We start from the raw sequence: 24,058 nt of genomic DNA, 5'->3' as shown, positions 1-24,058 counted from the left end.
TCAGAATACATAAAAATTTAGTAGGAGTCAAAATTAATTGCTACATATAAAAAACCTGTAAAATACTTACAGTCTGCATTTTTCAGTGACTGTTTCTTTTTAGATGGTTTGGAGATGACTTTGATCCGTTTACTGAGGAACACACCGATGTCATCACTATTGCCATAGAACATTTTTACTGATAACATGAAGTGCTTTCTCTTGTCTGAGTCTGATATGTATAAGGTTTTGGCAGTGCAATAATTCTGTAGGTGAAAACACACTGTTGTTTCTTCTTTCAAGTCAACCCAGTTCCAGAAACTATGTATATTTAATTATGAACAAATAGGAAATATGATGCAATAATTTCTAAAGCATATCAGAAATTGCTTTTTCCATCTCTTCCCTATGGATTTCTTTTATGACTACTGTTTAACTTTGTGAAGTTTAGCACCCAACCTCATTACTTTACAGTTTTCCACGACTGGAAAACATGATTGGAGACCATAACTGTGTCAAAGCCATCCCTGAGGGGTTAAGAGCACTGCTAAAAATTACATTTGAGTATAGCCATACAGACACTACACTGGGCATGCACAAGAGGCTACCTGTGCAGAAGATGTGTTGAGACAAACTTTTATTGAAAGGATGGGAAAGACTGGGTTTTGAAACATGAGAAAGTTACTTTTGGCTAAGTGTTTATGCTAGGTGACAATAGAAGCTCAAAAAATATCAAAAAGAACTTTTATTATTCTTTCCTATTCAGCAATATATGAAGCATTTCTGGTAGACAGTGCTGGAAATACTAGGTGGCTATAAAATACAGCTTAATAAAACAACCAGCTAAAATGAACACTTGTGCTGCTAGTTTCCAACTGTTTAATTCATCACAAATACCTTTAAAAAAAAAAATCTTGTAAGCAATTGACACCACTGTAAAAAACAATCTACCAAATTTTTAAGACAGTATTTTAATAGTATTTTTATGCAAAGGGACTTAAAGACCACTTCTAGCAGCAGATGTTCAGACACTTCCATTCATGCAAGGAAAGGGACATGGAGTTTGGGCCAGAAAGCAGATTTCAGTTAGCCACTGATGCCTACCAAACACCTAACAGTTTATTGACTCTGCATCAAGAACCTACAAATTAAAGGTTAGTATCTTGTTATGACCTTATGAACTAAATCCACCTATTCAACCATCCTACATATTTTCGAGGGATTTTTTTTTAAACCACTTATGTAGTATCTGCTATAGTGTAAGAAAAGTTACCAAAAATAAGCAAGGGCATTCCTTGAAATATGCACCATGTAGCTATAATATCCTTTCAGTAATCTGAGTGGTTTGCTACAGTTCTTCTACCTTTCCTTCCAAGTTCAGCTGCTGCATTTCTTGGTCGCTGTTTCCTATCCCAATAAAGGCGCAAGGTTGTGATTCTTGCTCAGTGCAACCATCCCGTTCCATTTGCTCTTTTTTTTTCTTCCATCCACTGCCCATAAGATACACACACGGAGGAGGACAAAAGAACCTGAAAATGAGGAACAAATGATAGCATTATACACAGCTTTCAAGAAAAACAAACTGATGTGTACCCAAAGCTTTCTTAGCCCATTCACATTTTGCATTTGAGTTTGTACAGGCATCCCCTTCATTTGCCTTGAAGGTTTTCTAAAACGCAAATTTAAAAAAAAAAAAAAAAAGGGAAAAAGCAAGGACAATTCAGCAGTAGATGCACTGTCACTGAGTATCTTTCCAGTTCAATATATGACAGTCTGCGCCTCTGCAAAATGAAAATGCTTTCTACCCTTACAAAGAGATTCTGAAAGTAAGTAAAAAGGCCTCAGAAGTTATTACAGTAATTTGCTTTTGTAGGTGCTTAACATGATGCAGCGATTAACATACACAGAACAGTTCCACACACTAATTTAATGGACAACTGCTGACTACTATTCCTAAACATTTAGTGGTTTGTCATTAGCAAGGAGGGACTCTATTCCATCCATGCATAAGCCTCTCTTCAATTTTTAAAAGGATTAAATGATTTTTTTAATCTTCATCAGTAACTACAGAAGATAAGACCTAGTAGTCTTCAGCAGCACTGACTGCAACCCATTTAGAGTCTACACGTAGCAACATGCTCAAAATCAAATTCAGCATAATACAATGCATTGGTCTTGAGGTTTCTGTATATTGTTAAAGCCCAAATTGTGAAAACGTTTGGTTTTAGTTAGTGAACAGCTGCAGTGTTTTTATCGTCATTTCATTAGGATGAAAGATAAAAAAGTAGGAAGAGTACATCCACTTGTGAGGGAGATAAGGAGGCGTGAAGGGAGAGGGACCTGAAAAAGTTTTTTATTATTCTATTTGTTTCAAATTAGAGAGTAGTGCTTAACTTGGCACTTCTGAAATCCTGCACTGACTCCTACCTTGCATAGGTGGGAAGGATTTTTTTTTTTTTTTTTTAATTTGGCTTGGGACAACTGAATTCCGGGCGGAGGGAGCAGGCCCCATGCCGGGGCAGCAGCCAGTTGTGCACCACAGGCAGCCACAGCAGCAGGCAGGAGCGATCAGGGCGTGGGTGAATTGAACTGCAGGCTCTGAGTCACAGGAAAATGATCAGAGGATAAAATTATTCCATTTCTAAAGTGTCTGTGGGAGTCCTGGGCAGGAGAGGACAGTGCCAGGTTACTGGCTCGACTCAATGATCTTAAAGGTCTTTTCCAATACTAAATGTTTGTACAATTGTTACTTCTATTAAACACCATACAAACCTTCATTAGTGGAAGTCAGCCTCAGTATAAAAATCCAGCCTAAATCACTTCTTTATCTCACCTATTCAGCAGAAATATCTTTATTTAACAGATACAAAATTGTCCTTCTAAATAACAGAATCCTTAACAGGTGAAACCAAAGTACTGTTAATAATAACATAATTAAAGAAATGTAAATATCAGGAATTCATATAAGCAACTAAAAATATTTGTAGTATTTTTGGTTAATGGACACAAATAATGTATATTCTTTGTCAAAGAAACAAACAACCAGATTTTGTTTTACAGCTATTTAAAACATCTCAGTGCTAATGAACAAAAATTACTGCCTGCAGGCAAAAAAACCCCCAAACTTACTTTCTTGACAATAAACCTGCAGTCAAAATTTTTCACTTACATGCATCCTATGTAAAACACAGCAAAATGGGTGCTATACCAGTATCCATTCAGCTCAAATATCTGTGAATGTCTTTCAAAAGTATTGTGGTCCAAAAAAGACCACTTATAAAAGAGAATCTGTAGAAAGTAGCTCACTATGTGACATCACAATTTCTGCATTTTTGAGGTGTCCAAATTAATTTGTGAAACTGCTCCCCAGATTGCTTTTTAAACTTAATTCTAAACAAACAGAAACAAATGCTATATTTCCTCCATGTTGATAATCCATTTCAGCAAAAACTTAATTATTTGCTCCTTTTCCTGCCTTCACACTGTTCTGAAGCATAGAAATTTTGATAAACAGAATTATGAACTAAGAGAAAGCCACTTGTAGAAACAATCTATTCAAAGTTTAACAATTAACATCTTTTCATGTGCTTATTGCATCAGTTTTTAGTTTTTGTATTTCATTCTTTGGGGTAATCACAGGTCATATGAAAGCTCTAGAATCTTTTTCTTCCAACTGAAAATGCAGGACACAGAGAACCAAGGTGACAAGCAGAAACTCGCCAATTTGCAGAGCAGATGTTTCCTGATGACCTGTCAAGAGACTACGCAATAAACCAACACAAAAATAACACTTCCACAGTAGCAGCACATGAGAATGCTTCCACTAGCCCAGCCATTAGTCATAAAGCTAAAATTTGTAGTTATCTGACATTAGAATGGGTTATTGTAATATTATTGCTCTAAGAATAGAGATTCTGGAATTTGAAAATCACCATGAATAGAGTGAGTAGCAGTAAATATTAAACAGCACACACTGTGTATCCCTTTTAGGTTGCAATTATGCCTTTTGCTTCTTATCTTCTGCTAGCTGACCTCTGTTGCAGTTTACCTCATCAAGACATTGAATGATACAGTAGGGGTATATTTAAGCCCACCATGAGTTTCTGTTATATGCTGATTAAATCTTCCCCTTACTACTACAAATTTTTGATTTGAAAACCAGGAATGCATTTTCTACTTTTCAACGGCATTTATTTCAAACACAACAGATGACTTAATTTCCCTCAAGTGTTTCTCTACCTGAAAGAGGACTTATGTTTGTCAGGGAGACAGTGCAATTACAATGGTCAAGATCATAAAGTTCATATTAAAAGTACAACACGTATATTTACTTTCTACATATCACCCCACGACTAGATGTAAATACCCTAACTGTTGTTAGAAACCTACTCGGAAGTTCACCTACTCGTTGCTGCAACTTTCAGTATTTTTTAGGGAAACAGAAAACCAAAGAAAGAAAGAAAGAAGTTTCAGCACTACACTGAGAAAATTTCTACTTAGACAACCGTGGTAACATTAAAAAAAACCCAAAACATTGGGGGAGGTGTGAGGAAGAAACAGGATAAGCAGGAGTCACATTCTTATTAGATCAAGGGGTCGAGTGAGGGCAATGACCATGCCCAAGTACTGTAGAGAGCAAAGCAGAGGCCTAAACTACTCTGCCATCCCAGATTAGGGAAGTGTGACCATGGTCCTCTAAGAACAATACTTTTCAAATGCAGGTTAGGAACTAAGTCTAAGATATGCAATTTTGGGGGGAAGAAGCTTTCAAGTAACACACCACAGAGCTTCTGAATTTTCAAACCAAAATGACAATACAAGACCTTTTCAGTGTTAACAGACATATCCCACTAATTTTCTTCTAACAACCTATTTCTGATGAAGAAGTTATACACAGACTAAAAATTAATACCAATCTTTATTAACACAGCAATGCTTTGAAAAAAGAAAACCCCTTGTATTCCAAGTATTATAACACCATAAAGCACATGTGACATATTTACCTTTCTTCCTCATGTACTCTTTCATATTTATCTTACTGGTTGGAACACAAGAAATATAAAACCCCAAACTTTTTTCATATCCTTTCTCATTTCAGCTTAATTCTAAACCAAGTCCTCTGAAAATCTACAGCCACTAGATGGCAATGAAGACCTTTAAGAAATAAGCTGTAACCCATTGAAGAAGAGGAAACAAGCCACAATAATTAAAGCACTCTTTTAAAATTAGACCACAGAGAAAACCCCTCAAAAACTATGACTTACTGAACAAAGAAACAAACTTTTGGAGCTGAGAAAATTTTAAATTGGGTTAAAACTATGAAAAAGAAGAGTGTGGACATTCACAGTTTGAATGGATTTTCTTATGTAACAGGCTCTTATTCACCCTTCAGGCAGAGACAAGTATAGTCCAAAGTAAAGTCCCAAGGCCTTTTACTTCATATTTACAGTTCCAGGAAGTAATGTATAGGAGAGATTAATTAAAAATTTTCTATCCAATATACGGTGAGTAAACTATCACTTGTTTTATATTTTTAATTTTCACAGAGAATTAAAGAAAGTCTCTTTGATATGTATAAAATAACTGCTGGAAACAGGTTCTCTCATTAATGAAATATTTCCAATGTAAATAGGAATGTAAGTGTTCATGTGAGAGGCTGGCTTTCAGATAACTATAAAGAGAAAAAGAGAAAAATCACCTCCCCAAAATAAGTAAGGTAATTTATGTAAAGTAAATTCCAGTACTACCGATGGAAATAAGGTAGGATGACGTTTGGTGGAACAAATGAAAATACTCTTCCTTCAACCTTTGATTTACAAGCCCTACCTCTCTTTAACCACAAAACTAAAGTGACACTGAGTAGGAGGCAAAAATTCTTCTGAAGTATTAATCTGAGTAAAAAATAGCAAAAAAAAATTATGTTGCAGGGACAGGTAGCTGTGTCTGGTTCTTCCGAACTTCTTCGGAATTTTCAGTACAAGAAGTAATAGTAGAAAATCATATAGGATATAATTTCTTCACTGCATTTGTAGCATATTCTCTTAATACCTCTTCTCTATGCAACGAACAGGCTGGCATTTTCTTGCTGAATGTGCAGTAAAACAACACAAGGCATTTCTCTGTGAGGTAAACACCTAACAACTTGATCTAAAAAACACACAGTATCTGTTAGGGATTCCTTCTGTGAGCTATTTCATTACTGGAAGTATAACCACCTGGAATGTCATTCCTGAACAAAACCTATTCCACATTTGTTAGAGCCGCATGACAAGATGCAGGTTCAGTGTTTCCTACTTGCTGATATAAAGCAGAGTGACTGAGCCAGGGTAACAGTTTGGGATACCAGGTCTCTGCAAATACTTCACGTATTTAACATATCCCTACAACATTTTGTTACGGACTCTTGGTTCCTCAGAAGAGGCTCTCTGTGATGCTCCTCCTATGCATCTTGAAGTATTTGTGATCAGTGTAATTAAAACCACGGGCAGGTTTAAATGAAGCTAACATGGGAACTGATACTATCTAGAAAAGGTCAGAGGATCAACCTCCAAAACGTAAAGGGCACCCCCATAGTATCTTCTTACACTATAATTTCATAGGTCGTTCAAGTGAGGAAAGACCAACCTCCTGTTAGACTCCAGGTTTAGTAACTCAGTACAGCAAACAGAAACAAGCTGTTACTCATCTGTTCTGACAGATCTGTTCCATCAGACCAACTGGAAACCAACCATTTTTCCATGGCAAGAAAACCAAGCTGAGATTTGTCTAAGGATGCTCCCCTTTATTCCAAATGAGTTGAAGGGAAGAGCAGAATAATTTCTAGTGGTTTCCAAATCTTGACTGCAATAACACAAAGAGAACCAGGTTTGAACTTTGGCAGAGCCTGGAATACTGTGTTAAATCAGACAATCACCAAAGGGGAAAACAATACTCCTTCAGGCCAATCAATACAGAAAAAATATGGTACTTCAACTACAGAAGCTACCCTAATTTGCCAGGAAGCAAGGGGTAGAAAGTAAAAAAAATCAGCTCATGTTACTGCTACCTAGTTCTGATGCACTCAATGCTCTCCTCAAACCACAGGCTTATGTTCACAAAGGTTTGCTTTCTCAAATCCTCCAAGTCATCCGTGTTCATCTTACAGAAGTATTTGCCTTCAGGAGAATTCAGGGGTTTCCACCAGCTAGGGTTTTTTTATATTCAGAGTGACATTGGAAGGGAAGTTTTTCCTTTGTACCTGTCAATTCCAAGTCAGTCAAGCAGGAGATGTGTTTGTCGATTACCCACATTGTTCTGAGACTCCCTTTTCTTAGGAGCTAAAGAGCTAACAACATCTACTAAGGAATTCATTACAACAACAACAAATGAAAAATCATTAGGTCCAAGAGTGCAAAGGATGAAGCAGTGAAAACCATGGGGTAGCCCTGGGAAAGGCTATGCTCTCAATAACAAGAGCATCATCCAGAGAGCAGGCACACTCAGTTCAGGGAAGGGAAGTATTTGAACAGAAATTACAGGAGCTCCTTCACTAACAGCCATAAACCAAGATGCAGCCAGAGCATTCTCATGCTAATCAGCAGTGATAACGTTTAAACTCAGAACAGCACATAATACAAATACACCAGTTGGGCTCACAGTCTTTAGATCAACTACGTCTTGGAATCCAAAACACTTCAGTTCTTTAAACTGCTATATGATCACACTGTTCAGACTCTGAGAGAGGTCTCAGTTAATGGTAAATATGGAAAAAAATACAAGCACAGACCAAATACTCACACTCATCAGGAGTAAATATCACCTGAGTCTCTATCAGTTAAATGTCTCTGAAAGATGACAGTCATCCAACAGGAAACATGAGGCATGAAGTCTTAAATTCAGCTAAAGCCCATCCCTGAGCTTCTTACCTCCTGGCTTCTTTGTTTAACTAAAAAGCATTAACTTTGGGAAGTGCAAGGCTAATATGAAGAGTCAACTCAAAAAGGAAAAAAGTCTCCTTTCATTACTGTTACTTACAGACAAGTATGAAGAATTCTCAAGTTAACCTAGAAAGTCTCCATCCACGTGACAACAACCTGGAATTGTGTTTCTGTGATGCCTATTTAAACCAGGCCACACTACGTGACATCTGCGCTGTCTACAGCACAGTGTTTTCAACAGAGTATTTCACCATCTACTAAGCCTCATCAAAACACTGAAAGGTAGTTATTATGCCATGCAAAGTTTATTAATGGTAAGTATTTTCCATGGCCTTGCAATAAATAAGATTTAAAGACTGGAACAAGAGGTGGAAGTTTGTTTAGGTGGGGTTTTTTTAGGTTCTATATTTATTTGAAAGAGATGTCAAATTTAAGAAATAATTCCTTTTGTAACTGGAATTCTTAATTACAAAAATAGTACAAACTAACTGACTCTTTAAAGATCAAAAGCTAACCAGATTATATACAAGTCATAATGAAGTCCCATGGAAAACACGAAATTTCTCCATAAAAAAAAGCTATGAAATAGGTTTCTTCCCATAAAGAAGATGTATGCAAAACAAGTCACTTCAGAAATGGTACTGAATGTAAAAATGGTAAAAACTTTACTGGTCAGTTGCATCAAGCAACGTTAAACCTTTACTAATTTTGCTCAGTCCAGAAATACTCAGAAATAAAGGGTACTTTCTGCTATAAACAAAACAGAAGCAATTAAAAAAAACCTCAAAAAAAGAAAAAAGGAATACTTTAATTCATCATTAAGTTTCACTAAGTACCTTAGGGCACACGTGGATCCAAGGATTTAATAATGGGCACTTTTCTTTACACTGATAACAACAGGACATCATGACTGATCCTGACAGTCTAGGAACTAGCAGAACAGTATGACAGACTGTATATATGGTATGCTAAAACTTAAGAAAACCTAAAATACTTAAAGAGAAAAAATGAAACCCTAGTATGTATGGCAAGAGGCAATGAGCAGAAACTGATGCACTACACCTGAACATTAGGAAGAACTTCTTTACTGTGCAGGTGACTGAGCACTGAACAGACTGCCCAGAGAGGCTGTGGAGTCTCCCTCACTGGAGATATTCAAGAACCATCTGGATTCAATCCTGTGCCATGTGCTCTGGGATGACTCTGCTTGAGCGGGGAGGTTGGACCAGATGACCCACTGTGGTCCCTTCCAACCTGCACCATTCTGTGCCTCTGATTTCACACTATCATTTCATACCCATACCAGGACAGCAATCATTTCACCATCGTACTACTTGATAACCAACATCCAAGCATTCTGGTCATCTTTTGCCAAGGTCTGAAATTCTTGTTTGACATGCTTCCATTTTTAAAGAGGGAAATCTGAGATACCTTTCTTAAACAAATGCAGTTGTGCTGAGATAGGATGCTGAACTGCACCTCAAAAAAAATGGTGAAAGAATGCCTACTTTCAGTTAGCAACTGTTTCAAGCAGTGAGAAACCAATGACCAGTTTGCTAAACATTATCAGTACTCAGGTAATGTATGTGCCACAGTGACTTTACAGCACTAAGTGAAGTATACATATATATTCAAGGAAACAGGAATCTATGGCAATACTATGAAATGCACGTAGGCACTTTCACAAACTGTTACCGAATAACAATTTGAATCTTTGCCCTGGATACTTCAGAACACTTACGTACATTTTCCAAACAGTAATGAAACTTTTAATAATCAAAATTACATACTTTATATTTTCATCCCACTTTTGATGTAATTTGTTCTCCAGAATAATGACACACAGGACAGCTTTGAGAAATGTTCCTACCCTTATGAACTGCTCTGACCTCAAGAGAACAAAGTTACAGATACACCGTTTAGAGAATCACTTTCTTATCTGCAAGCACATCCCTCATTTTTGGGGAGTAATATGCTTAACTCATCTGCAGTGATAAGTTAACTATGCAACTCCTGAATGATAATTCAATGTGAGAAGATAAGCAGAGGTCCCTATATTGTCAGGATAAATCTTTCTGGCTGTTGAGTTTGCTGCTAAGGGTCAAAGTTATCATGTACTGATAGTACAGCCTGGCATTGCAACCTCTTTGCATTTAAACACGGCAGAGAGCAAGAGGGCTGTACAGCTGTACAGCAGGTACACAGCACACTTGTCGGCTTTCGTCACTTCCTCCTTTTTCACTGACTTCCTACTTGATTCACATCAAGAATTTCACAAAGATCCAAAAAGCACTTTGAGCAAACAATTCCATGGAGCTGGACACTGCTCGAAAGAAAGGACTGCAGACAGCGGCTAACAAAAAAGACAGCACGTACTGAAGGACAAGTACTCAGGCACAGAATACTGAAGAACAGTTGACGATATAGTCTGTATCTCTGTGATTCAGAAAGTCATCAGAAAGTGTGACTTAGGTAAGTAGCAATACACTGAGAAATCCGCAGATTTAATTCAAACATTCCTGTTTTTCTAACACTGTCACATATAAATATCTTAAACCTCTAATGTCAGAAAGTTGTAAAAACATACTGATGTAACAGGACTTTCGCAACAGTGGCAAAAGAAAGGTTAAAACTTCAAAACCATTAGTGTGTTGAATATGTGGTCTTTTGTGTGGTGAACAAATAATAATAATAATACAAAGTATCTGAAAAATAGCCAAACACTGCACTACTTCAGTGAAATGTAAGGTAGAAAAGCATCACTCATAATTAAATAATGTTCTATTTCATCAAAAGAGGGCTAGAAACCTGCATATATGAAGGACCATCCTATTTGCTTGTACTAGTCATGCAATAAAAACCATCACACAGACTACAAGACCGCACAAAAAGCACCTTTGAAATTCTTCAGGAAAACACTCCTCTACAAATAGTCACTGTGGATCACCTTATTTACACCAGACTTAAAATGCAATGTTTAAAATGAAAGCCATTTTACTTCAATGGAAGAAAAGCTTCACCCACAGACAGGGAACCTGTTGGTATAAACAGGCATCACCCCATTGAATGCCACAGGTTTGCAGCACTTGTTACACAATTAAATGAGAAAGCATTTGGTTTCGTGTTTCTTCAGACTACACTGCATTCTTAGGAATTCTGCAAATTATGCACCAGACTCCAAACTATAGTTTCCCTGGCTGGCAGCTGTAAAGGCAATTCAGGAAAGTGTAAAGACTTACCTTTTTTCATTTCCATATGATTTCTGCGCAACTTTTGCATGGAGTATTAGTACTGTTTGGTCACCTCGCTCCTTCAGGTAGTTTCGCATTGCTTCCCTAAAAATGAAAAGACAATATAAGCTTTGAAAGTTCTTCTGGTTTTGTTTATAACTAGAAGAACTGAAAGACTGTTTTAGGAGAAAAACCCCAAACCCAAACACCTGAAAAAACAAGAAGGCAATCATTAACAGGGTCAAGATGTGTTTGCTTACTGTTTAAGACAATTACACAAGAAAAAGAAGGAACTATCTTGCATGAAGCTAGCAATAAGGGTCTGTGGTCATTTTCAATTACTACATTTTCCAGAAATAAAAGATGCTTGTGTCAAATTGTACCAATGCCAATCACTACACCATGTTCAAAGTCCTACTTCAGAAAGTACGATGCCACAAATATATGATTAGAGCAGACTTCATTAATTCAATATTTTCTTCATGAACAACTTAATATCTCATGATATTGACAAATTGTTTAAATTTTTTAACTAAATCAGCGCAATGTTTATATACAAGCTTTCTTTTGGTTGTGAAGATACTAAGGAAAAGTTAAATTCTTCAGCTTATTGTTTCATCTAGTTTTCTAGAGAAAACCTCTACTTCCTGCATAAAATGAGGTTAAAAAAATTAATTTTTAGAACTTTTCTATTGTTCATCATCCCTGTAATGACAGACATCATATAAGTGCTGTAATTACCTCAAACATACCAACAGCAATTCCTCGAGAGAATTGAGAGAACAATACACCCTATCATTCTTCTGCATAATATTCTAACTGTTCATTAAGCAGCATGCCAAATTCAACACCCTAGGGATTAGCTGTGTTGGAGTGCTGGCAGGAACACTTTTAAGTTCCTGAAGGAGTTTCTGCGGGTTGAATGCCCACCAACGCACTCATTTTCAAAGTCATCAACTAGAGAAACAAATTATGAATTTATCAGGAAGTTATATGAAGAGATTAAACACTAAATAAAGCAAATTTTTTGCTTGGTTGGTTAAATTTTTCTATTTTTATTTTTTTTGTGAATGACACCAACTGTTGAATTCCCTTCGGAAAGATCTCGAGAAGCAAACATTTCTAGTGGAAAAAAATGATGGAAGATAAAAGGCAATATTTTATCGACAAGACCTTTTCCAAAAGATATCTCCTCAAATAGTTTCATAGAGCAAAGCAAGTACATTGAGCGGGGGTCGAGTTGGACAATAACAATCCAGCTTTGCTAAGGATGTTTTGCAAATCTTGTGTTTGTCATGGCTGAATGAAACATGATTAACGTCTAGTGGTTAGTGTGCAGATTTTCTGTCTAAACAGCAGGATATAAAAGCAGACAAAAGACTTCAGTTACTGTTTTAAATTTGCATTAACTTGATCTACTTATATTTGACATTAAAACTGATTTTACATTTGATAAAACTGATGTTTATCCATGAAAGCACAGCTGGAAGAACTGTGATAAAGCAGACAGACTTACCTATTTACAACTATTGTTTAAGAATATATTTTAAAACACAAAACATAATTCACTGTGAAATTATTATGACACACTTCACTATGATATATATTAGCTGCATTTGTTTAAAAACTTTTAACCTGACAATTTGAAATACTCTATCAATAGTACTGTCATACTAAATTAAGAACATCTGTCATACTAAAAACTTTTGACTTGACTACTACTACAAAAAAAAAAACCAAACCACTCAAACCCAGCAACCCATGCAGAAAACCACTAGGTGCTATCTTTATTTAGCATTTTATGAGGAAGAAATTTTGTCTTTTCTACTGGTCTGTTGCTACAGTGGACTTGAACAATCCAAGCTCCTGGGAGAACTAGGGATGTTCCCCTCCAACCTCTCACACTGATAAAGAGAACACATAACCATTGCAATTCTTACACATCATTTTTCATTATTAAATCTTAAAACTCTTCATGGAGGTTGTACTTTTATAGCTTACATCCAAAACCAACTAGCACAGTATGAACAAAGTGTTGTTCTGCTGGAGCTTGCACGACAATGAATGGATTTTTAGCCAAACCAGACTGTCTTTACACAGAAAAACCCACAATAATTTTCCAATAATTGGACTAAATGCTCTAAACTAAGGGTTTAGAGACACATTTTACAGCATTACACAAATCAGTCTTAAAAATCTGTGTGACAGTTGTTAGGTTGCTTGTTTCCAGTTAGGTTAGGTTGCTTGTTTCCAAGCAAGCTGCTGCTTTGAAGGATGGTGAGTACTTCCCAGATGCCTACTCTGCACTCACAGGAAAGAGTACCTAGTACACCTAGTATGTAAAATCCTGCACATGGAATTTACAGTAAAAAACTACAGTAAATGGTTAAAAGACCTTTCACTCACTAGTCACTATTTTTGTTGTTTTTTTTTAAATCACAGAAGATAAATCCTATGAGCAACTTCAGGGTGATACTAACAAGTGTTACTACTCAAGACAGAAAGCAGCTCGTTCCTTAAAACACAGTATCTTCAAATATCCCTGAAGACTGGCAGGCCAACAGGAGACCTGTTTGTTTAATTACCTCTAAGTCAGTACAGATCAATATTTCATTAAAATGAAGTTTAATGATGACATAAGCTAACCTGAAACTTATCCACAAATGCAATGAGACAGATATTCCTAAAACAAAATGTAAATGCTCCCTGCCCCAAGTGCTAACATGAGGCAGCATTTCATTCAAAACAGAGGTTAAGTCAGAGTGACAAGGGGCTTCCTCTATTACCACAAAAAACTATAAAACAAATGGCACATCTTTTTTGCTTTCAAGCAAACCATGGATTTTAAAGCCTGTAGCTGTTTATAATGGGCACAGTTTGTGGCATGGAATAATAAATATTTGCATAGACTGTGTTACAGCAGTTTGAGAAGAAAGGTGACTACTTAACAGTTTCTGGTGTAAATACTTCCAAGGCAGACCAGGAGCAAATCAGGCACTGCGTTCCAGTCACTCTAAGCAGTTTTCAGAATGGATTGCCTGGACAGTACTATTTGATACTCTCTCTGACTGTTTAGGTTTCACCAAAAATTGGTTAAGATCACTCCCCCTCAGCACTGTGTTCAGTTTGGGAAGCAAGAAGTGTTACTTTACATGACCTCAGAAGGCACTTTTAACCAAGAAACAAAATCAGCTCACTCCCAGTGATTTAAAACTAAGCAGATTCACATCCTACTGAATAATCTACGATACCTGATGTAAAGCCAACGCCATTTCTAAAAACGTCATTTTGAGTTTCATATTAAAAACAAGCCACTCTGTTTGAAATTATATTTCTGGTTAATGATTGCATATCTAATAGAAAAGCTTTGATATTTACAATTCTAGGATTAGCAAGCCACAAATTTTTAACTTAGAAATTCTTCTGAGAATGAAAAGGATAACTTCAGAAAATTGTTAAACACAGAGTTTCTTTAACGCTTACCTGGTGAGCCGTTTCGGTTGAGGTCGCTCTCCGAATTTCCTGAAAAAAGAAGAAATTACTAATTTAAAACAAAAGGATTTAGCCATAATTTGACAGTGAGATACAATCTCAATTTTACAATTTTTGAAATTGTATTGGAATTTGGTATCAAAATATCAACCACCTCCTCACAGCAGCTTTTCCTACAACAGCAGAGGATTTTATTTGGAACAGTACATAATTTTCTTTGTTAATTCACGGTTTCCTTCACAATTGCTTTTGAAAAGTTCAGATACGACAGGAATGTAAAAAACCAGGAGATCTTTGCCATAGAATTGACCAGAAGTGCCAACAACAAGTACTTATTATCAACATACAAAAATTAACAGACATCTCTGAGGTGACAAATCACAGTGAATGCTTCCGATCAGGACAATTTCTCAAAAATCTGTTTTTCCTTCATGACTTCTTACAAAAAGGATGACAATGTATTTCATAAATGCCAGTACAGAACTATAGGGAAAATCTATTTCCTATGGAATGTAGCTAAGCTTGATCCATAAATAGCCTGCTATACACTCAACATTTTTTAGCCATAAAGTGTTTTGAGACAGCTGTACTTCCTTCAGTGCTTTAACACCATTCTTGAGAGAGAAAACACTCTTTATAGAAAGGTAAGACTTTCCACAAAAGTCTTTATTTACATAGGACACCAAATTTACACACTGTAGAAACATTTTTATTATCAAAAACATCCTCAGATTAAGCCAAAATGGTTAGGTAAAAGATCTACAAAAAGGAAGACTGTACCCAGCAATGTACATCTGCTCAACCTGGTAAGGAAGTATAACCACAAGCTAAAATGATGACAAAAAGAGGAAAAAGAAGAGAATACAAAAACCCACAAAGCAAAACAAAAAGGCAGGCTTATCTTAACACCTTTCTACCTAAAAATAAACTGAGACCTAAGAGGCTGTGCTTTCGATGCCAGTGTTCATAAATACCTCTATAATTTGCCAAAATGTTTTTTAAGTGGGCATATCTTTCCCTTTGTGCTCCCTGGATAGAGAAAAGAACCATCTCCTACTATTTCCCTACAACAGTGTTGGAGGCTCCGTAGGACAAGAACTTGATCACTAAGTAATGTGAAAGGAAATTCCCCTGTCCGTGCAGTGGATCTGTCCTGGACTCTACAGCAACTGGTGGTGGAATGATTTCATACATTCCAATTTAATTTCAGTAATTCCAGAAACATACAAATGTATAATTACATAACTATTACCACATATAGTTGAGCAAAATAGCACTCTCCTGAAAAGACAGTGGTAACATTCAGAAAATTTTAAAAGTTATTTTTCAAGACTTGAGAAATTAGTCTTCTAAAGTACTGGCAGTCCACTCGACACAGAGGAACTGAATAAACAACATGAAGTCAAATTATTTTTTTTCAGCTTAAACAATGAAACAAAAATTTATTTTTCCAACTACAGAAGTTCGTTTCATGTTTTACTTTGTTGTTGTTAGTGTACTGTTCACTTCTCTGGCTTTATTTTAACTTTAAATGAAAAAATGAAACCAAAATTCTTGCTGAAAGATTTGTTTTTATGTATTTTAAATTTTGAGGTGTACTGGACACAAATTTCATTTATCTTTTTCTCTGTGGTATGTATCACTGCATTGTCATATTTGTAATGCAGAAAGGTAACTACAAACACCAAAAAGCTTTGCAGTTTGGCAGTGGGGAAGTTACATCCAAAGCCCTTCTGCTTCTAACACTTATCTTTCCAGGATATGCCTTGCTTCATCTCCTGAGTATACCTTGTGCCTCAGATTTTCCCTGGATAACAGTGTGAGTAGGTGTGTGTATCCCACCTCCTTAGTACCATCTGTGTAGTTGCAGTTTTCCCCTGAAGACCCAGGATCAGTCTGTCTGGCAGAGGTTCGACTGTCTGTGACTCACTGACTAGACAACAGATTACCTTTAAGCAATACTCTACAGACAAACAACATCCCTATGGATTAGCTCCCTGCTTTTGAGCAGAACTACAGTCTTTGTTTCAATCCCTCTGTGCACTTCGATTCACCATGAAAAAACATTAAGAGTTACTTATTTTGAAGCAAAGAGGGCACTATGCACACCACACTTCCCTGTACTGTGGTCAAACAGATACAACCCAAGATGAGGACCCAAGTATATCAGAAACTGCATTAACACAAAAAAACCCCTTACAGACAAAAACCACACACTGCCCTAATGCAACATGTACCTTTGCAGAACTCCTGAGAGCAGGAGATACGTTCCCCTTGCACAAATGCTTATTGTTAAAAAGAGTTTAATTAACAAAGCATCTGCACAGCACAGCTGCAATTACTTAAAGAAATAAACTTCATCTTCTTCCTTAGTCGAATTCTGAATATACAGCACAGGAGAGAAGTACCAAAATCCCCATTCTTCAGAGACAGAGCTAAAGCACTGAGTCACCCTGAAGATGCACAGGGTAAACTCTGATCTGATGCTCAGTGTAGTACCTTTCTAAATCACACACCAGCTTTCCCTAGCCTCCCCCATCCGAAATAAAGTTAATCATGTCACTGCAATCAACTTGTGAACACACATAATGCTATCCTTAGCAACACGAACCTTCCAAAGAGATGATGTAAAGTAAATTGTGCAGATCTTTCATTATTCTTTCAATATACATTAGAGGGAGAGGTAGAACAGGAGGACGCTGCATCTTGATATTTACTTTAAGTCCTATTTCTAGCTGTTTCTAAATAAATTCAGCTATTTTTCCTCAGTAATGTTATCGCAACAGATGACTGATGGTGTCAATGATCAGCACTTTCTCTACCATCTCAAAATCATTTCAATGATCCCATAAATATTCACCTCCCTAGTTAAACAGCAACAGCCAAAGAAGGTAGAATTTAAAAATGATTAGGAATAGAATAGGAAATGCAAACATCGCCATGTCATGGCATTATTCTGCCACACCCCCACAATTCAGAAAACTTGAAGCAGTGGAAAAAAGTTATCTCAAGATAAAAAAGATACACAAAAGTCAGTATGGATAATCAATAGTTTTCATATGCAATTGGATAAAACCTCAGCCTTCAGTGAGAGCATGAGAGAAAAGTGACAAACTGATGCAATGACATAAGAGACTAATAAAAGGTATGCAAAATGTAAAAAGGAGATGGTTATTCTCTCTGTCTCATAAACACAGGAAATGGGAAATATTTCTACTATCTGAAAATTTAATTTTAGAATTTTTTTTTCTCCTTGCTCTAAAAGTACTGTTAAAACTGAGCTGTGAAACATATTGCTAGAGTATATTGTGGAGGCTGAAAGCAGAAGTGGACTTAAAAGATTAAACAGAAGTCAGCTACAAAACTCCATTAAGTATAATAACCTATTTTACAACCTTGTTCTCAGGAAAACCTAAACCATGTTCTACCAGCAGCAAAAATGTATCAGGAGGAAAAAACCCCAAACCAGTCTATATTTACCCTGCCTTGCATATTCTTTCCTTATTCATCCATTACTGATGACTAGCAGGCACAGTCCAGCATGTATACTCCTATGAACCAAAGCAGCAACTGCATCCAGCATGTCAGAGTTTCAGTCACACTACAAAACTCAGATATACAAACTAGACACAAAAATTCAAAAAAAAAAGTATCACATGCATTTTATTTAATGGTTTATCTGGTTCACTCTTCCCATATGTTCATAAACTGACGTAGAGATGTGTACTGACAACACGACCTGAAGGACAGAAACAATCTTCAACTGCTACACAGAAGAAAAGACTAAGAGGCTTTTTAATTTTTCTGATGTTAAGACAGATGAAAGTGCAAGAAACACATTATATGTATGGTTTTGTACTAAATGACAGACATTGCACAAGCTGTGATTGTTGCTATTTCAAACTTTCATATTTGACTGGCATATTGAAAAAAGAGCCAGTTCAGACATCACAAGGTTACCTGTCAGAGATGACACAGACCACAACACTTTTCTAGAGTAGGTTTTCACTGGCTTTCACTGTTATGGAATTTCTTTTTTTACACTGAGTATTTCTATTTCTCCTTTCTTTACATCTTGAAAAATATGCAGATTGATGGATAACAAAAATGTACAAGGGAGGAAATTAAAAATGTATCATAGTTCTATTCCTACAGTGGTTATTAGACAAGATAAATATACATCATTTGAAATCCTACTTACAAGATATGTACCATTATACCTGAATGCTCACCAAGTTTCTTTCCTTTCCTGTTGTTTTTTTTTTTTTGTTTTTTTTTTTTACTATCCAAGACTAACTGCTGTTTCAGGTGTCCTCTATGGGGATTCTGGACATGCAGTCAAGCTGCTGTTTCATTCAAATCAGTTCAAACTGCATTCTGTAAGTATTCCCTAAGACCCTGCACTGGAAATACGAGTGCAAGCATTAGTCACACTGTAACCACTTGCTGTTGGAGCAAGTTATACTTGTCCTAATAATTCTTTTCCCAGTCCCATATTTTCTTCAACCACTAGTTAGTATGCTGTTATTTCATGTATTTTATTTGTCTTCTGATGCTTTGCATCAATTAATTTCACTTCCACATTTTGCACTGTAGGCATAGCTTTTCTCCCACATCACATCCCAAATAACTCCTCTTTTCAATTGCATACTTTTCATTTAGCAAGTCCCAGTTTGACATTTAAACCTCCTTTCTCCATTCACAGAAATGGAAGTGAGCATACTTTTTTTATTTTTACCTCTTCGTTGCCCTTTCAAGCAACTACGGAAGCGAGCAAGTGCACTAACATTATTATTAATCTTGGAAGTACAGTAGCTAGTTTTACTCAAACTTTTAATATTTTCAGGTAAACACATGGCAAAATGTAAATTTCAAATGTTTTCAGACAATAACAATGTCAAATCCTATTTGGAATTCCTAGCTCAGATACAACATGTACTATAATATAATTTTCTATGGCTGCAGGAGGATGAATTTTCACTGTTTCCATCATCTACAAAGGAGCACAAAGAAATCTATCAGTAGTTATGTGCCTCTACTAAAAATACCAAACTTATTTTCCAGAGATAACTATTTTGGCTGAATTTTTTTGTTGAATAGTTCTATGTGTCAAGTCAATTTTGAATGGAAAAATTAGTAAATGAAAATTAAGCACAACAGTTTTGTTATCTGCCAGAAAAAAAAATTATGGAAAAAAACCCTCTATAAAAATCACATGCTATCCCATCCTCAACTCTGACTGCAGATCTGTGGTCACTGAACAGCTCTAGCATCCTCCTGCCTGGAATATGAACTTTAAATTTTCCGGTACTGGTCTTCAGCCAACAACATCCTTTTTACAGTCCCTGAAAAAAGTCCATTCACCTTTACTTACCGAGCAGAGAAGCCTTGAAAAAATATTTCCACAACATTCAAATAGAGACAAACTTCAGCAATTAGAAATTCTACTTGGCTTACAGACTGACACGTTTTGGCATCTAGTAGGAATAGCATGGATCTTTTTGTAAATAATGCTCTCCAGAGAAGCAAAAGGCAAAAGGGAGTTGTCAAATTTGACTACAGCAGGAACAACAGCTGAGCAGAAAGTGAGTGTATTGGAGAGGCCAACATGGGGGGAGCAGCAGAAACAGTGAGGACTAAGAACGGGAAGACATAGAAGAGTTGCTAAGTGAAATAAATGGACCTGAGAACTCTATGGGCAATGGGTACCAGAAAAGCCTGTGGCAAGGCAAAACATTCAGCTTTTACACCAGAATATACAAAGACTGGTAAAAATACACTACAGTTACTGTTTTCTGTGTCGACTTTTTCGTGACAAAAGTTTTCCTGGTGTCTTAACATTGAAAAGAAAAGCAAATACTTGCCTTACCCTGAAGAATGCAAAAATATATTATACAAAGACAGCCTGCCCAGAGAGCTGGTAGATGCCCCATCCCTCGAAACATTCAAGGTCCAGTTCGACAGGCCTCTGAGCAACCTGATCTAACTGAAGATGTCCTTGCTCACCATGGGGAGTTTGGACTAGATGACCTTTAAAGGTTCCATTCAAAACAAACTATGCTATGATTCTATTTTACAGTTATAGCAGATATCCATGTGTTGAGATCTATTTTCTTTCTATTCATACTTTCAAGAGTATGAAGAGATCAGGTGGTGCTTAACTGCCCAGCAGGCAACTAAACACCACTCAGATGCTTATCTCCCCCTGCCATCACACAAGTGAAGAGAAAAGTATGAATAAAGAGCAAGAAAACTTGTAGGTTGAGATAATAAAATTGTTTAAGAAACAAAAGAGAAGTGGAAGAAGAGAGAAACAATAAGCCAAACACTCACCACTTCCCACGAACAGACCGACAACTAGCCAGTTCCCAAGCAAAAGCTGGGTAACCTCTCTTAAACCTCCCTCTTCTCCAGTTTATTGCTGAACATGACATTATAAGGCAAGGAATATCTCTTAGTTATTATGGGTCATCTGCCTGGTTGTGTCCCCTCCCAATATCTGGTACACCCCTCAGTCACTGTGGGGGGAAGGACACCGGGTAGAATGAGAAAGAGAAAAGGCCTTGACGCTGTGCAAACACGTTCAGCAAGAGCTAAAATATCAGTGTGTTATCAACACTGTTCTGGTCACAAAGAACACAGCATCGTAACAGCTGCTATGAAGAAAATTAACTCTATCCCAGCCAAACCCAGTAGAATGAGAAAAAAACATGGATGCTTTCAGCATGGGCAAAAAGTTTCCTGTTCATTGGAAAAGTTTCACCCCCAAACATCTGACTGCCAGATCATTTCCAACTGGACATACACACTTGTTGGTGCTTTTAACTATCTACCAAAGGCCTACATCATTCCCGAACAGCGAAATCAATTCTCTATTAGTCCTGTTATATCATAGCATGTCACAGTATTTGCTGCAGAACATATCAGAAGAACTCTTTAATAAGCTACAAGAGATGACTGTAATACCTCAGTACAGATTTTGGAAACCATCTCCAGACAAGTGTCACAAGGAAACTTCCCTGGAAGGAAGTTACCCCACAGTGCTCAGTTCAATGGTTTCAGTTCCGTCTCCTGCAGCACAGATGTCTCAACACTGTCACAAATAAGATATGGTAATCACTAAACTAGGGTAGTACAAGACCCAGAGACTCACTGAGTAGTAAGTCCCACTTGCCTTAAACAAAGCTCTTGAATAAACACAGAGTGCTGTGCACAGGCTTGCCAGGGGCTTGAGATGATCAGGATTAAATTAAATACAGAATAGTGACTAAGGGAAGTTTTTACTTCCCCAGAGGAGATCTGAGGGAAATAATGCTTCAAATAGAAGTTTAATGAAAAGAATTTCAGACTTTCACATAGTTTCTAGAGACATTTCAGAATACACTATGTAATTCAGAAAGAATGAACGTAAGAAAATATGACCTCTGCTCTCCAACGATACGAAGTGACAATGAAGTTTGGTGAGAGGCTCAAGTTAAGTTCCAACCCTCATTATAACAGGGCCTATTACTTTTTACCATAAGAAACAAAAATACTTTTCAAAGAATTAATTTCGAGTTGCTTTGTGATCACTTACGAAAAACCTACTAAACTACAGGCTCACCAGTATGAGATGTAAATGTTTACTTGGTCTACTGAAGTTATCTAAGATCTAGGAAAGTGAAATACTGAGGTTTTCATTTAAAGTTTGAGGATTAATATACAAGTATTCCTTTTCAGTTGCTAACAGAGACGTCTTCTGAAAAAAGCTGAAAGAGACAGATTCAAGTAGCACTCTGGGACTCTGTTTTCTCTTTTTCTTTTAATTCTCTATCCTCTGCCCATTTCCAGCTTCAGTTTGCTTACCAAAGACAAATCGGTGAAGAACTGAAGAAGCACTGAGGGAAGTTCATACTCATGGACATAAAATACGCTTAAAATTATCCAAGCCAACACATGCAACAGTGCCCATGTACAAGACACACTGAATAGTTCTCAGGAGCAATCCCTTAATTTGCCATTTGTTAGAAACGTTTCATTCAGATTAAACAGCACACTACAAACCTACACTACAACCTGGTAAGACTCAGCTACCCCACATCAGACTTGATTTAGTTCTGCAGATTTCTGCATTTAGGATAACATGTTACACTAACAGAAGCAAAGCAGCAGATGTACATTTTAAAATATAGGATTTTTCTGTTAATGAAAGTATATTTTCTGGTGCACAGATTTTGGCGAAGACAAAATGCAAATACTGAAAATATTTCTGTGCATTCACCTACAACCATAGTCTATTACAAACATTTTAGAGCACAACTCCCAAGGGAAAAGATCATCTGTCAGTAGGAAACATTATCCCATGTGGTGGGTTCATGGACCCAAAGAGAATTCCTATGTATTCAAAAAATTGACCATTTATGATCCAGCATGAGCTGGCACATAAGACCACCATAAAATTTCATATAGCAGTTTTGATTTACATCACTTTTAATATGTTTGCTGTTGGAAATAACTGATGCATTTGATTTCTATAAGTGCACCCTATTCCGCAGCGATATCCTTTATTTTTTAAATGAAGCTGAAAATAGTGCACTGCTATGAATTGCCAATGGTAAAAATGCACAGTTTAAAAAAATGATGTCCTACAGATTTAACATGATTAAGAAAAACAAAAATCGAAGCACCTAAAGGAAACAATTTCTAAGAGATTAGTGCAAAAGACATATAATTGTATATATGAATTCAGTCAACATGGAAGTAAACACAAGCAATTACTTATGCTCAAACAGAACATTTCACATTTATCTTTTCCATGGATGAAGATATTAAATAAATGAACCATACAATGGCTAAAACAAAGCCTTCAGAAGGAAAATTTTGTCTTCTCCAAAACAAAAATGCGTTCAATATCCACAAGTCTGATCATTATGGGAAACAGAAGCAGTTTTACTACCAGTAACATTCAGCGCTAAACAAACACCACACTGGAAACACAAACCAAAAGAACTAAAATAAACAAGCTTATATTGCCAAAAGAAAGGACAGGTGATGAAGTAGTTCTTCTCTCAGCCACTTTATACTCCATAGCCTACAACTCCACACAACCTTCATTCTTCACAAAGTTCTGAGCACATGTACTTTTCTCAGGCTACCCCCCCCTCCATGTCCCGCAAGATTTTGGGGCTTTTTGCCCTCCACTGATTTTTGTAGGTTGTTGTAACTTAATGCCATATGCAATGACCCAGTCTACCCTGTATCCCTAATTACGGTGGCTTTATCTGTGTAGTATCATAGAGTAAGCAGTTTTTAAATCCCTAGATTACTCATATCCTAAACATTTTATGGTCTTGTTCTTTCTACATGATCACACACCTGAGGTACAGAAACTGCTGAAGAAATGACACCTGTCTCCTCTGTTGTTCCCTGCAGACACAACTGTGTTCATAAGCACGATGCTGA

General features: G+C 36.7%; 1 protein-coding gene across 3 annotated transcripts in view; it reads right to left on the bottom strand.

The window, feature by feature from the left end:
- The window catches only part of RBPJ (recombination signal binding protein for immunoglobulin kappa J region), a 144,944-nt gene that overhangs the window by 10,718 nt on the left and 110,168 nt on the right, over positions 1-24,058 (bottom strand). For all 3 annotated transcript variants that reach the window (XM_051789856.1, XM_051789854.1, XM_051789855.1), the window contains 4 exons: positions 14,609-14,647; positions 11,135-11,230; positions 1,343-1,508; positions 71-245 (listed from right to left, as the gene is read on the bottom strand). In XM_051789856.1, the coding sequence (XP_051645816.1) occupies positions 71-245; positions 1,343-1,508; positions 11,135-11,223 (430 nt within the window). In that variant the 5' untranslated portion in view covers positions 11,224-11,230; positions 14,609-14,647. The remainder of the gene's footprint in view (positions 1-70; positions 246-1,342; positions 1,509-11,134; positions 11,231-14,608; positions 14,648-24,058) is intronic.

The sequence above is a fragment of the Manacus candei genome, unplaced genomic scaffold (genome assembly GCF_025592945.1).
Source record: "Manacus candei isolate 608988 ecotype Guabito, Panama unplaced genomic scaffold, ASM2559294v1 h1tg000028l, whole genome shotgun sequence".
NCBI lineage: Eukaryota > Metazoa > Chordata > Aves > Passeriformes > Pipridae > Manacus > Manacus candei.
This window is presented reverse-complemented; position numbering and strand designations above follow the sequence as displayed.